The 18588-nt window shown below is 42.9% G+C and overlaps 1 protein-coding gene across 1 annotated transcript in view; it reads right to left on the reverse strand.

The window, feature by feature from the left end:
- snx25 (sorting nexin 25) overlaps nucleotides 1–17784 on the reverse strand; it is a 49700-nt gene extending 31916 nt beyond the window's left edge. Inside the window, exons 1-5 of the mRNA XM_021583513.2 lie at nucleotides 16597–17784; nucleotides 16003–16087; nucleotides 11158–11374; nucleotides 6499–6671; nucleotides 3937–4123 (exon numbers count right to left, since the gene is read on the reverse strand). Coding sequence (XP_021439188.1) covers nucleotides 3937–4123; nucleotides 6499–6671; nucleotides 11158–11374; nucleotides 16003–16087; nucleotides 16597–16905 — 971 coding nt within the window. The 5' untranslated portion in view covers nucleotides 16906–17784. The remainder of the gene's footprint in view (nucleotides 1–3936; nucleotides 4124–6498; nucleotides 6672–11157; nucleotides 11375–16002; nucleotides 16088–16596) is intronic.
- Between the last annotated feature and the right edge of the window lie 804 nt (nucleotides 17785–18588).

An 18588-nucleotide genomic window follows, 5' to 3' on the forward strand; every position in this document is an offset into this window, starting at 1 on the left:
TCAAGTTGTAGTGACATTTCAAGGATGATTTAAAAAAATGTACTAGATGCACCTGAGCTCAATTTGAAGTGTCATAGCAAAGGGGTGTGAATACTTACCGTTTGTCATTATGGGGTATTATGTGTAAATGGGTGAGAAGTGCATTAATACAATTTGAATTCAGGCTGTAACAAAAATCTGGAATAAGTCCAGGGGCATGAATACTTTCTGAAGGCACTGTATCTCTGTATGCATGTACACGGAGTGTAAAAAACATTAGGAACACCTTCCTAATATTGAGTTGCACCCCCTTTTGTCCTCAGAACAGCCTGAATTCGTCAGGGCATGAACATCTACAAGGTGTCGAAAGTGTTCCACAGGGATGCTGGCTCATGTTGACTCCAACGCTTCCCACAGATGTGTAAAGTTGGCTGGATGTCATTTGGGTGGTGGACACTTCTTGATAAGTTTCCCGTGTGCGAGTGTGAAAAACTCGCTGTTGCAGTTCTTGACAAACAAGTGCGCCTGGCACCTTCTACCATACTCTGTTCAAAGGCACTTAAATATTTTGTCTGGCCCATTCACCCTCTGAATGGCACACATACAATACAGCTCTCAAATTGTCTCAAGGCTTAAAAATAATTATTTAACCGGTGTGTGTCCGCACACACACTTCGGAAGCTATTCAGATTTCTTAACAAAAGTGGAAAAAGTTACAGTACACCTTATTCTAAAATTGATTAAAAAATATATATATCCTCAATCTACACACAATACCCCATAATGACAAAGTGAAAACAGGTTCAGACATTTTTGTAAATGTATACAAAAAACTAAAATACCTTATTTACGTAAGTATTCAAACCCTTTGCTTTGAGACTTGAAATTGAGCTGAGGTGCATCCTGTTTCCATTGATCATCCTTAAGATGCATCTACAACTTGTAGTCAAGCTGTAGATAAAGTCCCACAGTTGACAGTACACGTCAGAGCAAAAATCAAGCAGGACAGAGTTCCTTTGTTCAGTGTGCGTGTTCTTCTACCCATCTTAATCTTTTATTTTTATTGGCCAGTCTGAGTTATGGCTTTTTCTTTGCAACTCTGTCTAGAAGGCCATCATCCCGGAGTCGCCTCTTCACTGTTGACTTTGAGACTGGTGTTTTGCGAGTTTTATTTAATGAAGCTGCCAGTTGAGGACTTGTGAGGTGTCGGTTTCTCAAACTAGACACTAATGTACTTGTCCTCTTGCTCAGTTGTGCACCGGGGCCTCCCACTCCTCCTTCTATTCTGGTTAGAGCCAGTTAGAATTGTTCTGTGAAGGGAGTAGTAGACAGCGTTGCACCAGATCTTAAGTTTCTCACATGGAATAGCCTTCATTTCTCAGAACAAGTATAGACTGACGAGTTCCAGAAAAAAGTTGTTCCTGGCCATTTTGAGCCTGTAATCGAACCCACAAATGCTGATGCTCCAGATACTCAACTAGTCTAAAGGACAGTTTTATTGCTTCTTTAATCTGAACAACATTTTTCAGCTGTGCTAACAGAATTACAAAAGAGTTTTCTAATGATCAATTAGCCTTTTAAAATGCTAAACTTGGATTAGCTAACACAACGTGCCATTTAAACACAGGAGTGATGGTTGCTGATAATGGGCCTCTGTACGCCTATGTAGATATTCCATAAAAAATGTGCCGTTTCCAGCTACACTAGTCATTTACAACATTAACAATGTCAACACTGTATTTCTGATCAATTTGATGTCATTTTAAATGGACAAAAAAAAAGTGCTTTTCTTTCAAAAACAAGGACATTTCATTGGGAAAATCTGCTCTGTCCATGAGATGGACCAGGTGAAAGCTATGATCCCTTATGACCCAGCCAGCGTCGCGGTGTTAGGGCGACAGGCTGACCCAGCCAGCGTCGCGGTGTTAGGGCGACAGGCTGACTTAATAAAATAGAACCTGCACACTCACAAGCTCCACCTCGTACCTTTATTCACTAACAAACAATGTTTAGATCCTTCAAGAATCTTCGTCCGGTTGGCATGGCTCATAAGAGTGAGGCGCTGGAGGGAGTAATGACTGTAGCCTGCAGGAGAGCTGAACACAGCACGGCCCAACACCAAGAGGTGGTAAAGCACCCTGATCAGAGGCTGCAGCCAGGGATTGTTTTGGTCCTAGTGTCATTTCATGAAAAGCTGCGCTGTAGGTCAATGATAGAGAAACACAGGGCTGTGACAAGGGGAGAGGGAATCCCGAATGAGGCTGTCAGACAGGAGAGCTCTCTATGCTTAGGGACACAGAGAAGCAGGTATATAGAGGCTCACAAACACACAGCTTTGTCACTCAGGGTGACTTAAGGTGAGTAGTGCTCAGCGATTAAATGACAGAGTTTTTTAAATAACTAATTGACCGAAGTTGGTTTAATTATTTGAATTCCATTTAGTTTGGGATTTTTTGTGTGTGCTCAACGCACCTTTTGTCTAGAGAGATCTCTCTGGGACATGTTGTCCAACTCATCATAATTAAGAGCAGAAAACATGGTAATTAACGTAAGTGGTCAGTTGTTGGCTCTCAGTGTGATTTTTGCGCAAAAAACCTCCAGGTCCTAGTGAAAAGCCAACTGTCCCGGTTGATATATTATCAAATAGATATTTGAAAAATACCTTGAAGATTGATTATAAAAACGTTTGCCATGTTTGTCGATATTATGGATATAATTTTGAATTTTTGTCTGCGTTGTCGTGACCGCTATTTCCGGTGGATTCCTAGGCATAACGCATCAAACTAACGGAGGTATTTGGATATAAAAATATCTTTATGGAACCAAAGGAACATTTGCTGTGTCTCGTGAGTGAAAACATCCTAAGCTCAAAAGGTAAACGATTAATTTGATTGCTTTTCTGATTTGTGACCAAGTTACCTGCCGCTAGGTGTACATAATGTTTTGCTAGTATATCGATTAAACTTACAAACGCTTGTATTGTTTTCGCTGTAAAGCATAATTTCAAAATCTGATACGACAGGGTGATTTACAAAAGGCTAAGCTGTGTTTCGCTATATTTCACTTGTGATTTCATGACTATGAATATTTTCTAGTAAGATTATTTGACCGTTGCGCTATGCTATTTAGCGTAGTTGATGACAATTATCCCGGATCTGGGATGGGTGATTCCAAGAGGTTTAAGAGCAGAAAACATGGTAATTAACTACAATGATCAGAATCCATTGCGCGTACAGCTAGCTGCCTGTTCTCATTGGTTCTTCCTGGGCAAACATGCTTGTGGGGGCGGCAGACAGAGGAAGAAAGATGGATACACCAGACAGATAGAGAGCGGTTGTTAGGCATCTCTACCCGACAATACATCTAATTGATTGATAGTTGTTATTTAGCAGTTTTAAAAAGTATGACTTATTTACTATGAAGTACTACTAAAATAGTGATTTCGTCACACAGCTAGCCAGGATGACTCGATTGATGACTCTTTTGGGAGCACTGAGATAAAAGGCTGTCTGGCTAATACTGCCTGAGCAGAGATGAGATGACTTGGAATAAAATAACATACACAACTGAAATATTTTATTAAAGTAATGTGAATAAATGGTTAGAGCCTAATAAGTGATAGTAAAGCGCAGTCACGCACTACCATCTTGTTTTGTGCTGTTACAGCATTGAACCCACATAATGCATGTATTGTTTAAAACATTTAAATTTAGCATTTAAAAATAAACCGAACCAAAACCCACTAATCTCTCAGCACTAAAGGGGAGAGACGGTGTGACGTGTCGGTATGATGACGCACGCAAGTCAGGGTGACACGAGACAGTGTGGTTGAGGTGTACGTGTCGGCATGGCTAATGAGAAAACTGGAGATCTTCTGTGTCAGTCAGGACGTCGACACACATACAACCCACACTCAGAAGCACTAGTAGGAGGAGGGTTGGGCTGCTCTGTCTGTACCTGAGCTGTTTGAGGAAGTCGATGTCTGAGGAGGAGCTGATGAGCTTGATGAACTCCTCGTAGGACGGGGCGTAGGTATAGGCCTTCTTGTGGTGCTCGTTGAGCTGCTCGCGGTGCTCCAGCTGAGACAGCAGCATGAGGTTCAGGAAGTCTGGGTCACTCAGCACCTCCACCAGCGGCTTCAGCACTGCACACACACAGTAGAAAACAGGCTTATAGTGTGGCATGCTCCAGCTTAATCATTTAGACACACACACTAGCTAATGTTGTAAAGTGACATCCTCTGACAAGCACAAACTAAAGAGCCATCTTTGAATGTAAAAGCCTCCTCTCTTCCTCAACCACACACTATCCTGGATTACCTGTATTACAATGGCATGTCTGGACTGCCTTCAGATGTCCCTGGCTATTTTCCTGGGCTTCTTCATATTTCATTTTTATGGAGGAGATAAATGTTTTAGAAGGGAAGGGGTGACTCATACATGCTTACACAAGAAGCCATAAACAGCTGAACTGGTAAAGGCTGAGGCTGGCAGGCAGTAGGCCAGGGCTATGTCCAAAATGGCTCCCTTCTCACTATATAATGCATTGGTTTTGAAAAGGGCCCATAAAAGGAGTGCACTTTGTAGAGCAGGGTTTCCCAAACTCGGTCCTGGGGCCCCCCCTGTGCGCACATTTTGGTTTCTGCCCTAGCACTACACAGCTGATTCAAATAATCAACTCATAATTAAGCTTTGATTATTTGAAGCAGCTGTGTAGCACTAGGGCAGAAACTAAAACATGGGATCCCCGGGACCGAGTTGGGGAAACCCTGATGTAGAGAATAGGGTGCCATTTGAGGCACCTTCCTCGGGGGTTTCATCGGGGGGTCTATAGGCTGGAACAGGAACCACCCCCCTCATCCTCTACTCTTGCTGCGACACACCCCCCCCCCCACATATTTCCTTCAAGGCACTAATATTGAGATCTGAGAGAGCTGCAGACATCCCTCTGTTTTTGCTTGCTTCTGATGGGTATTAATACTGAGAGCAGGCATCATCTGCACCAAGCTAGATGGTGTGCACTAGATGAAAGCTTTGCTGATGTGTGTTGGGAACATTTTAGTGTGGGGCTTAGAGGATTCTATTCCATTTCAGTTTACAGGGTTTTCAGCCAAACACTGAAAGATCTGATATGCTTTGTGTGTGACTGCAAACATTTCCGAGCGCTGTGCTGCTGTGATGCAAAGCAAACTATCAGATTTCTCACACATAGCTGGTGGAATGGCTTTCTAATGGTGATTTCAGAGATAATCTCTGGCAAATGGAATCAGATTGGCCACTCCAGGCAGCCCCCAGCCTTGGTACAGAGGGCAGCGGTCAGTACATTTCCCCAGACTTCACCCTCTCTGGTTGTGTCCCAAATGGCACCCTATTTCCTACAGAGGGCACTACTTTTGAACAATGCCCTATGCACTGTTCAAAAGTAGTGCACTACATTGGAAATAGGGTGCCATTTGGGAGTCTCCACCCAGTCAGTCCTCCATGGAAACCCATAGAAGTACTAGAGCCTGGCCTCAGGTTGAGCTCAGTTAGAATACAACGTCCCATTGTTCAAGAAATCAAAATCTATCCTCAAATCGCATTACTTTGTTGTGAGATCAAATAAAATCAACAAATTACAAAAAAGAACAAATGCCCCCAAAAAACTGATAACATAAACAATAACATTGAAATCTGATAACATATCTGACTAATGTTGAGCAGCACTAATGTTGAGCAGCACTAATGTCGAGCAGTAACGTTGAGCATTTTGGATGCTCTTAAAACAGAACCTCACCAACACCATGACAGGAGAGTGGGGGTAAAAAAAAAAAAAATGTGCAAATCTAACATGTTCAGTACCTTGAAGGAGGGATGTTGCTAAGTAACGGTGGTAATGAAGAAATAATTAGGGATCAGGAAGTATATTTTTGTCATCCGTCTGTGCCTGCAAGATAAACAAATCGCCCCCACACCTTCTTGACAGCCCATTTAGCTCTGCCTCCTTGGTCTGCAGTCAGGCAGCCTTCACTGCTATTCACAGAACCACATCTGTGATGGCACAGCAAGTCAGTTCACAAGGAAGTAAAATACACAGCCCTTTTCTGATTGGTGTTGCCTTTTGATTTTTGCGTCACATGACGTCTTCAGAGACAGTCCATAGTCATTAATATTTTAATACCAGTATCTGGTTGTTCAATGTTGTTTTTTGGTTAGTACAGCGAGAAGCATGCGAGAGCATTTCCCCTCCTCCTAACAACAAATACAGTAGCAGACAAGTCATTCAGTTGGAGCTCTGGCACATCATCCAGCCCACATCATTGCTCATCATGCCATTGTTACATGAAACAGATTTCCAATTCACTGATTAAGGGTGCCATTTGGGACAATTTCCCATAGGTTTTGGGCCTTGGTCAAAAGTAATGCACAATAAAGGGTATAGGGTGCAATTTGGGACGCATGGTTAATCAGTCCCTGTGTTGAATGAATAATGGATAAGCTTTAGAGAGAGAGGACGGTGTGTCCCTGGCTGTCGGTGTACCTTTGGTGGTGATAACCTCCACTAGAACCACGCGCAGGCTGTAGGAGCGGGCGTCTCGTGTGGGCAGCAGGCACAGCATGAGCAGGCGGGCACAGCAGCGCAGGAACCGTAGCTCCTCCTCAGGGCTCTGCAGACACTGGTGCAGGGGGAAGGGCTTGGGCATCTCCTCCTGCCTGGGAGAGGGGGGGTTAGAGAGTGAGAGAAGGGTGGGGCTCATCACAGAGCACACCCTGCTGTCTCCTACATTTACTTTTTTGTTCTGTACACTACAGAGGAGCGTTTCCTTACTGCACAGGCAATGCCAGTATCTTTGTGTAAGCTGATTACTGCTGATAAACAAAGTCAAATCAATGGAATTAATTGTAGCGCTTAGTTTTTTTCCCTCAATTGGACTCCAGGCAGGATAAAGGCTGGCCAGCCATCAGAGATTTGGTATTCAGCTTTAGAGGGCAATCTGTCCTCATGACAGATCTCTGTACAGAGGGGCTGGAGAGAACATAGCTGATACTGATCCATACTGCAGTCACAGCTCTTTCATTTTAATGAGGCATGACACCAGACATGACATCATGGCTTCTGAGCCATGATAGCAGGCATGACAGAGGAAGTGTGCATTTACTGGAAAGCCTACAAAACACACTCACCGCTACTGAAGACTATCCATTCACTAGGATGGGTTTGTCAAAGTGAGCATCATCTTTGTGTGAATAAAGCTGCAGTCTTAAAAAAGACAAGTGACAAACCCATCATAGAACAATGTCATGGGAGCTCTGGGGGGGCAGAGAACTCTGGGGCAGGGAACTCTGAGGGGGCAAATGTATCTCAGCATTTCTGGTCGATTGCATCTGAAACAAGCTGGGAAAGAAATGCATCTACTGTGCTAAATAATGAGCAGCATCTCCAGCTGGAAGTCTTTGGAAGAGAAGGACTGACCGACCTTTGCCATCGATTACTTGAGTATGATGCTACAAGCTTGGCACACCTGTATTTTGTGAGTTTCTCCCATTCTTCTCTGCAGTTCCTCTCAAGCTCTGTCAGGTTGGATGGGGAGTGTCGCAGCATAGCTATTTTCTGGTCTCTACAGACTCTTCCTACAGTTGGATCCAGTTAAAGTCCAGGCTCTGGCTGGGCCACTCAAGGACATTCAGAGACTTGCCCCGAAGCCACTCCTGCGTTGTCTTGGCTACGTGCTTCGGGTCGTTGTCCTGTTGGAAGGTGAACCTTCGCCCCAGTCTGAGGTCCTGAGAGCTCTGGAGCAGATTTTCATCAAGGATCTCTCTATACTTTGTTCTGTTAATCTTTCCCTTGATCCTGACTAGTCTCCCAGTTCCTGCCACTGAAAAACATCCCTACAGCATGATGCTGCCACCACGCTTCACCTTAAGGATGGTGCCAGGTTTCTTCCAGAGGAGATGCTTGGCATTCAGGCCAAAGAGTTCAATCTTGGTTCCATCAGACCAGAGAATCTTGTTTCTCACAGTCAGAGTCCTTTAGGTGCCTTTTGGCAAACTCCAAGCAGGCTGTCATGTGCCTTTTACTGAGGAGTTGCTTCCGTCTGGCCAGTCTACCATAAAGGCCTGACTGGTGGAGTTCTGCAGAGATGGTTGTCCTTCTGGAAGGTTCTCCCATCTCCACAGAGGAACTCCGGAGCTCTGTCAGAGTGGCCATCAGGTTCTTGGTCACCTCCCTGATAGCCCAGTTTGCCTGGGCGGCCAGCTTGGTGGTTCCAAACTTCTTCCATTTAAGAATGATGGAGGCCACTGTGTTCGTGGGGATCTTCAATGCCGAATAAATTGTTTTGTACCCTTCCCCAGATCTGTGCCTCGACACAATACTGTCTTGGGGCTCTACGAACAATTCCAACCGACCTCATGGCTTGATTTTTGCTCTGACGTGCACTGTCAACTGTGGGACCTTATATAGACAGTTGTGTGCCTTTCCAAATCATGTCCAATCAATTAAAATTTACCACGGGTGGACGTTAATCAAGTTGTAGAAACATCTCAAGGATGATTAATGGAAACAGGATGCACCTGGGCTCAATTTCAAGTCTCATAGCAAAGGGCCTGAATACTTATGTAAATAAGGTATGTTTTATATTTGTAATACATTTTCAAAAAAATTCAAACAACCTGTTATCACTGTCATTATGGGATAGTGTGTGTAGATTGAGGAGGACATGAAAACATTTTTTTATTCAATACATTTTAGAATAAGGCTGTAACATAACAAAACGTGGAAAAAGTCAAGGGGTCTGAATACTTTCCCCATTTCCCTGTCTGTCCTTGCTTTCCTATGAGTTAGCTCCACTTCTACATGTCTGGGGCAAATGGAACAGAGACTTTACAGCATCATAAACACTGACCAGTAGCTCATTCCGCTCACAGCCCGTCATCCCTTACAGTTGAAAATGGCTGATTTTGTCAAAATTGGAACACAGTGGCTGTAAAGTAACATGCTATACATACATTGTGACGGCCCTGAATTTTTCTGAACCGTCTCAGTGCTTCTCCTTCCAATAGGGTGCTTTCCCTTTAATTCCCAATTAAATAGCCAGCATCAGCTGCGCAAAAGTGGGGTTGTGATGGAGACGTGAATGAGGATGTGTTCAACCCTCAGTTCCGAAGCGTCTCTATTCCATTTGTTTTGTTGCTGTTAAACGTGTGTTTTGTAGCCTAATAGAGTTTACCCAGGATCCACTCTTTGCGTCCGTGGACTACACCTCTCCGTTCTTCATGGCCTTTCTCCGCTGGAGATCTGTTGGCGGATTGGATTGTCTGACTGACCGACTGACTACAACCTTTTTGTATACGGTATTTCATTTGTTTTGTTGTGATGTATACAGTGATGATTTATGTAGTTAGTTGTAGTTGAGGACTTAGTAAGAGTTGATACGCTTTAAAGTTCTGTGCTAAAATAATTGTATGATTAATACTGGGTTTACGCTACACTTGAATGAATGGACAAACATTGCGTGACAAAGTTCACTTGAGTTCCCTGAACTCCTTTACCGGGCTGGACTCTTTTTAGGCCCGAGGTACAGGACATTTCTGGAGGAACCAGAACTCATTGTGATATTATTATATGTGTGTGTGTGTAATCATTGGTGTTGCTAATACAACCCACGCAAAAGAATATAGTTGTTTTTGAAGTTCTTTCCAATGTTTTAAGGGTTTATGAAAAGTTGATTTCCATCCTGACTTTTACATAAGTCCTTTGTATTGGTGTAGACTTGACGGACCAGATGGGACTCATTCCCTCCCAAACTAAACGGAGAAACCAATGTTTTCTCTGGTAGGCACAACCTACCTGGCACCCCTATAAATAATAACCTCAAGTCAAAACCGTTACAACATGACGCCAGAGGTCACGTTCTCTGCTTCACAGGGGTCCATGGGTTTTGACTGACAGAATCAATAGTAATTGTGTGACGGTGGGGACGCAGGGCTGTGTTCCAAATAAAGAACTACACGTGCGCTTGCTTCTGTTTATCAACGGCAAAGCGTGTAGAGCTTTAAAAAAAAGCACCTGATAAGGAAAGAGCTTTCCTTGAGTGATAAAAGCTCATTGAAAAGACTTAGGAACTGTTCAGTTTGAAGAGGTGTGTGGCAACTTGGATACACCAGTAAGACCTCACACTCAAACCCATGTAATCATTTTTTTCTCATCTTGCACCTACTCCAAAAAGTACTTTCAGATTTTATTGACAAATGCTGTGAAAAGTACAGTAAATGTAAAATGCACTTAAAATTAGTGTCATGTTTGGTTAAAGTCTTGTGACATGTGAACTGCTGTGTCCTGATAATTTCCCTATAATCTCCAAAGTGATCTCTTTCAATTGCTACCATGGTCATGCATATGCATATATGCATAGTTGTTCTGTTAGAAACATTTATATCTGGCCCCATCCATATTGTGACGACCCTCCCACTCTGTCTTCCGGTTTCTTTCTCTTTGCTCGTTTTCCTTATTATGATGTAGGCGGAGGGAGCTGGGAAGGTCGTCAGCGACATGGGACACACCTGGGCCCATGAGGAGACTCTCCATGCAGACACACTGTTGGATTTTGGTTGTGGCATTTTTGTGACCATTGTGTTTGTTTGCATTGGCACCTTTCAACACCCCTCATTATCACATTAATGCATGCAACCACTCACTTACACTACTGATTACTGACGACACACCATTGTTAATTGTATTTACGTTACTTCAGTTAATAAATATATTTGTTATTCCTAATCTCCACGTTGTCTCCCTGTTAGTTACGGACTTCGAGACGGTTTGTGACAATATCCAATTTCCAAAGGGGTTAACCAAACAGCTAAAACAGACAGCGAAAAAGCATCCTCTCCAGTACAGTAGCATAAGTTTGAGTAAGAACCCTGTCCCGAGCTTTGCTCCATGGCCACAGACTAAAATAAGCAAGGCTGCTCTCCTTTCCTGAGAAAAGGGGGAAGCTGGGTATGCCGAGTATTACAGAGTGATGATGACCACCTCTATATTCTCAACAGACCAGAGAGGCTCATGTTAGGGCCCCTGAACCTCTCCTCTAGCCTGCTCCCCGATCGGTTTGTGTTGTCCTAACTCCTATGGTTGTCAAACCAGCATGAGCTGGCAAGACAGCACAAACAGATCTCCTCCTCCCACACCCTCCTGTACCTGGTATTGGCTGTCTTGAGGTCACAGAAGTGTGCATGGAGGGTCTTGACGGTGTCATTGCAGACCACGTTGACCATGTCGACGTCTGCCAGGCGGCCCCGCAGCTGCTTGGCCATCTCCCAGAAGTCCTCCGACAGCATCTGGTAGAGCTGTCCCTCGTCGCGGCTCAGCGGCACATACCACGACAGGACATAGTCCCTGTAGCTGTAGTCAAACACTGGAGACACAGAGAACAAGATGTGGTTGGTACACTGCTTGGCAAAATACAGGGTAAATTTCAGCAGAAGCATCAATAGAAATCTCTGCTGCTAAAGGGTAGCAAAACTCTGAATTCTCTGTTCAGCCACAATCCATCTTTATTTCACGGTGTAGGTTTACATTAAGACTGGATCATGTTGGACCATCAGCCCCACCTCCTTTTCTTACTCAATCCTAGCCTAGTACATCAGCCACTAATAGCTAGCTAATGCTTACTAGGTACTATTGGAAACATTGCTGTGTGCTCATTTGGATGTGGTCCTTTCAGAGCCTCGCCAAGCCGTAATGTCAAATGTAATTCTATTTAACATTACTCTACCGGTTCCTCTGGTTAAACCAACTTATCAACACGTTGGTAGTGGGTTCACATTTCTAGTAGAGGTCGACCTGTACTAGAAATGTGAACCCACTACCAACGTGTTGATAAGTTGGTTTAACCGGTATATATATATATATATATATATATATATATATATATATATATATATATATATATATATATATATATATATATATATATATATATATATATATATATATATATAAAAATAATAACGACAACTTCAACAATACTGAATGAACACTTATTTTAACTTAATACATAAATAGAATATCGATTTACTCTCAAATAAATAATGAAACATGTTCAATTTGGTTTAAATAATGCAAAAACACAGTGTTGGAGAAGAAAGTAAAGGTGCAATGTGTGCCATGTAAAAAAGATAACATTTAAGTTCCTTGCTCAGAACATGAGAACATATGAAAGCTGGTGGTTTCTTTTAACATGAGTCTTCAATATTCCCAGTTAAGAAGTTTTAGGTTGTAGTTATTATAGGAATTATAGGACTATTTATCTATACCATTTGTATTTCATATACCTTTGACTATTGGATGTTCTTATAGGCACTATGGTATTGCCAGCCTAATCTCGGGAGTTGATAGGCTTGAAGTCCTACACAGCGCAATGCTTGAAGCACAGCGAAGAGCTGCTGGCAAATGCAGGAAATTGCCGTTTGAATGAATTCTTACGAGCCTGCTGCTGCCTACCACCGCTCAGTCAGACTGCTCTATCAAATCATACTTAATTATAATATAATAAACACACAGAAATACGAGCCGCAGGTCATTAATATGGTCGAATCCGGAAAGTATCATTTAGAAAACAAAACATTTATTCTTTCAGTGAAATATGGAACCGTTCCGTATTTTATCTAACAGGTGGCATCCCTAAGTCTAAATATTCCTGTTACATTGCACAACCTTCAATGTTGTGTCAAAATGATGTACTATTCTGGCAAATTAATTAAGGTCTTTGTTAGGAAGAAATGGTCTTCACACAGTTCGCAACAAGCCAGGCAGCCCAAACTGCTTGCACAGAACACAAGAGAAGTGACACAATTTCCTAGTTAAAATAAATTCATGTTAGCAGGCAATATTAACTAAATATGCAGGTTTAAAAATATATACTTGTGTATTGATTTTAAGAAAGGCATTGATGTTTCTGGTTAGGTACATTTGTGAAACGGCAGTGCTTTTTTCGCGAATGCTCTTGTTAAATCATCACCCGTTTGGTGAAGTAGGCTGCGATTCGATGATAAATTAACAGGCACTGCATTGATTATATGCAACACATGACCAACTAGATAAACTAGTAATATCAACCATGTGATTATGTTAAGATGGATTGTTTTTTATAAGATAAGTTTAATGCTAACTAGCAACTTACCTTGGCTCCTTGCTGCACTCGCATAACAGGTAGTCAGCCTGCCACGCAGTCTCCTCGTGGACTGCAATGTAATCGGCCATGATCGGAGGCCAAAAATGCAGATTACCGATTGTTATGAAAACTTGAAATCGGCCAAGCCGATTAATCGGTCTACCTCTAATTTCAAGCACCTGAAGCATATGCACAACCATGTAAATAGTGATGCATGCACACTAGCCGAGGTCATGCACACTAGCCGAGGTCATGGCTGTGCGAATGCTTCGGGTGACAGAAACCTTAATCCACTAGCAACATGTTGAAAAGTTGGTTTAATAATACTTTCTTGTGGATATATGATCTAAAACTCAGAGCATCATAAGGACCAACCCCACAGACAACCGTGAGAGTAGATTCAAATTGTATTCAACATTAAAGCTTGTAGGGGGCCTGAAAGGACCTAAATTAAACACTGGGTTCTCCCAGACAGTGGATTTGCTTGCTATATCACCCATCTGGTCCAACAGGCTAACCTCTATGGTGCCTAAGCCAACCCTATACCCTTTCGGATTGCTCCTTAATTAAGCCAGTTGTGTCCTAGCCATCTAGGCAACAGTTTACTCTCCTGGTTGGGGAGATGTACTTTTTCAGTGGTACTCTCTCTGTGACATCAGCATAAGGCAGTAGCCATACAGACAGTAGAAACAGACAGTAAAGACCCTTCTTCTGGGAGGACCGCAGCACAGTACCAATGCTGGCTGCCAGGTAATAGATGTTCTTCAGTCAGGGGATTTACACAAACACACCCAAACTACTGGAGCCTGCAGCCACTCCATACAGAGTGCGCCACTGTCTGTCATGATACAGAACCTCTTCCATATCAATGAGTATATACTGTACGGAAAGACTTGTCTCAAGACACTAAACCCAAAGCATGCCAAGGTCTGACTGCAGCTACATTTCTGTGTTTCTATAGCGAGCCAGACAGCACTGTATGGAGCACAAACCCAGGTAGAGTAAGGCGCTATAGCCTAGTCAGACATATCCCAAAAATGAAAGGCCTTCAATTTGCTTTGCTTCAGACTGACAGTGCCCAACTCCACAGTGAGCCCTCTACAGGATATTGTGAATAACTTAAACTCCCTTAGTGTGGAGAGACATGGGAGGTTGGTTGAGCTCTTGTTGAAAACAGTAACATAGTCAGTGAAGAAGATCAGTTTATATCTCCTGGATGGCTTCACTCAATCCCTACATAAGAACCACATGATGGTAATGCCAGTGATGGGGTGACCTGCCAACCACCTTGGCAATTAATTTGCATTAACACTAGTGAGCTCCTCCTCAATGACCCATCTTTACCAAACATGTGATAGGTCAGAGGGCAGCATGGACAGCATGGACCTTGCTATGGCGTTGCTCAGAAATGATCAGAAAGGAAGAGGCGGGGCCTCCCGAATGGCGCAGAGGCCTAAGGCACAGCATCACTGCAGCCTGGGGTTCAACCCCAGTGTCACAACCGGCAGTGACCAGGAGTTCCATAGGGAGGCGCACAATTGGCTTTACTTGGCTCATTGTGCTCAAGCAACTCCTTGCTGACGTCTTGAGATCTGTATATACTGGAAGAGGCGAAGCGAGAAAGTTCTCTCCAGTCAAAATCTGTCCACAATAAGCAGACCGCCTGTCTTCCCGCCTTTGGGACTCCTATTGTTAGGGCGGGGACCAGGTCATCATGTCAGTATATACAGATCTGATTTGATATAACATTTTATCACAATACCAGAGGGAGTAGACAAGACAGTAATGCCTTTCTGCATGACTTGCTGCAAATACATGACAATATATCACTGTAGAGCCAAAGTGTAAGCTACCAAACTCCAGCCATGAAGTAAGCGGTTCAATCCTCAAGCGAAGCTAACAGCTGCAAGAAACGATTGGATTGATAAATCTAAATTGCCGGAGAACAATCTCCTGCTGTATGAATGAAAGGAGTGGTGTGTAAAGTAAAGAGCATGTTGGTTAAACACAGGGCCAGGGAGGACAGCAAACATCTCCGTCCCTGTCCCAAATGGCACCATGTTCCCTTTACAGTGCACTACTTTTGACAAGGGCCACCATGCTCTCCTCCATGGACCCTGGTCAAAAGTGCACTATAAAGGGAACACTGGGCCTTTCTTCCCCTCCAATCATGTGAGACCCTCTATCACACTGCTTCAACAGATTCAGTAATCCTATCCAACATAGGCTGAACAAGGTGGGGGAGGTTGGGTCAAACTTCCTTTGTTGTTCCTTTCTGTAATCAACATTTCAATAATACCATTTCTGATTGGTTTCTGCCTGGTGGGTATAATAAGTGCCAGTCATTAGGGTAAATGCTACCTTCGATAAGGGGCTTGCGATTAACCATCCATGCAGTAACACACAGCAGCTTGTTAAATACAGTAATACACATGTAATTGTGATCTCATTACCAGGGGATAGCTTTTATTTGCCAGTAGGGAAAGTTATTTGAAAGGCTATCTTCACCTTGTAAAATGTAAATGAGAAATGTTGTTTGGGGTGTGAGCAGATGTGGTGCTTAATGAATGACAAATGTAGTGATCTCAACTACATACTCCTTGCGTCCTCTCTCCTCGTTTCCTTAAAACCCATTGGAGAAGGTCAGAGGGGAGGGACCTCTGGCTTTCTCATCCAATGGGTTGAGAAGGAGACAAGGATCGAGGAGTATGCAATTGAAATCTTGCCGTGTTTCTTACACCAAGTGAAAGGAAGCTGCTAATCTCACAAGCTCTTCCTGAGAAGAGGATGGCCAATTCTAGGACTGCCGACTCCACACAAATGATGGTTCTGCAGCATTATATTTGGGGTTTTAACCACCAAACACTAACCTTCTTTAAGGGCCTTGTCCACATTGTGTGATACCACCACTCTTCTTGTCTGCGCAGACTCCAAAAGTGGCACGGTGAACCTTCCCTGCAAACATAACACAACACAAGTACAAAGGATGGAGTCCCAGCCGAAGGTCAATAACGCTCTCTCAGCCCATTGCATGCATACAAACAAGACCATTGACAAAGGATATAATCTAACAACCTCAAACAGAAATTCATAAATAATGGAATAGTTGAATGGGCAGTGATGTCCAACCCAGACAGGGAAGTGATTGAGGTAGTATTGAGCAACAATGATATTTCTAAACATAACACCCACACAGTGTCATGCAGGAGATACAAGACTGAGATACACTGCCTATGCTTCAAAGGTCTGGCAGACTGTTGGAGCTATAGGCTATAACACAACATGATAATGTGTCCTCACGCAGGACTGAAGAGCACAATAATGAATGCCTATAGAGGTCTACCATATTGAATTTAAAATGTCTCACTCTGACACACAACTCAGTGGCCATAACAAGGATGACATGGAGAACAATGAAAAGGTCCATGACATGAACATAAATAAAAACTATTCAGGATGCTTACCATTAATTTGTTAAACAAGTCCAACAGGTACGCAGACTGTCTCTTTGAAGTTTCAAATCGGCTGATTTTAGGAGGACCCTTTTTAACGAGGAGACCAAAGCTTCCCAACAAGAAGCAGAACAATGCAAAGGAGATATAAATAAAAAGCTTCAGAAAAAATGACGTTATGGTGAGCCCCCCATATCCAAACTGAAAAAGTAATGCTGCGGCGATTCCCAAGCAGATGACGGGCAAGAAACGAAAAGAGGAACCGATGGAGGCGGCGCTAGACATGGGGGCATCGGTGCTGCTCCTGCCAGCAAAATGCATGCTGCTGTCAATGACATCTCCTCAACACCGACAAGAGAACAGGCTTTGTGTTCCTCGCAGCTGGATCTTCATTCAAACGCATTTACCATATTTAGGGAGAGACGGCACCCAAATATTGACATTGGATATTGGACCTTAAAGATGAAAAAAAAAACATTCCCTTGCTGTTGTTAGCCTCCTATGTCCATGTAAAGGTCTGGGCATTGACGTCATTCTATGAACCTAGCTAGTCTATGTTGCTCGTGCCATCAGATTTGCATCGCAAAGCAAGCAAGTTTCCGGTGTTCCATGTAAACAATATCTCAAACCTAGCTAGCTGTGTTGGTAAGCTAGATACCAAATGCAAGAAAGCAGCGAGCATGTAAGTTCATTACAGTTCAATTACCTAACTAGCTAGCTAGCTACTTAGCTGGCCAGCTAACATTACGTTTACAACTCGACAGAATCCGAAAGGTGGATAAGGCTTCTTTGGCTAAATAGCTAACGTTACATTATATAGCCAACAGGCTCTGTCCGTAGCTAACGTTAGCAAGCTTGTTAATTGCTATCAAACTCCATCAGCAATTAGCTAGCTAGCAGCTAACTATGTGCAGGTAAATGCAAGCTAGCTTTAGTTAGCTAACTAGCTTGCGTGCTACCTGAAACGGACCTTTCTCGATATTTTATCTCTAAACAAAATAAATATCAAAATGCCTCTGGTTGGAAAATTGGTATTCCTGAGTATCCATCGACACAGCTGATGATGACACCTGTGTAGGCGAGGCGATGGCAGGCTGTTTTGTTATCGATTGCCCTCTATCTTCAGCTGAGTGTCTAGTTTCCTGTTATTAACTTGACTGACACATTTCTTTCTACACGTGAAATCTGCCGACCAATCAACGTGGCGGTGTCAACCGCACAAACCAAATCAGGCGTGTATTCATTACGACGATTCTGTTGTTAAATGTTTCGACTGTTGAAAAACGTTTTGCAACAGAAACCGTTAACTCCAACCGCTCTTCAGCGTGACATAAACGCTGTTGGGTTCCTCAACGGAAGTTCTAGTTCATTTAAATGTTATGGTTTCTAAAGTTTCCCTTTCCAATCTGCACATCAATAAATTATCAATTCTACCATGCTCTAAAGTGGAGTGAACGTCTTCCAGCCACTTATTTTATATTTTATTTTTTGGGGGCGAGACACAACTGAACTACAACTTCCGTTTAAGAACAAAACGGAACTCAACAGCATTTGGCGTTAACTGTTGCAAAAAATGCAAATCGTTTTGCAACAGACCAAACGTTTTGCAACAAACTAAACATTTTGCAACAGGCGAAACATTTTGCAAAACAATCGGCATAATGAACCCCAGTGGTGTATTTATTAGTTCAAACAGTTGCAAATTAAAACAAGTTTCTATAGAACAAATTCTGGTAGTTTTGCAACAGAATCGACATAATGAATAGCCCCCAGGGGAAGTTGTCAGAGGGGTCACTGTGGAACAATCAGTCAATGACCTTTCAACATTCCACAAGGTTAAACAAAGGGGGAAAGGGGATAATCATTAAGATATTATAAGAGAATAATACACTTTTGTCTTTTCATTATCATATGCGCTTGGCCAATAAGGCTGCACCATTCGAATGCAATTTTGTCTGGGCCCAATAATTTTGGGGGTGGAAAATTATTGTGAGGCACTATCAT

Source organism: Oncorhynchus mykiss, chromosome 31, assembly GCF_013265735.2.
Source record: "Oncorhynchus mykiss isolate Arlee chromosome 31, USDA_OmykA_1.1, whole genome shotgun sequence".
NCBI classification, from domain to species: domain Eukaryota; kingdom Metazoa; phylum Chordata; class Actinopteri; order Salmoniformes; family Salmonidae; genus Oncorhynchus; species Oncorhynchus mykiss.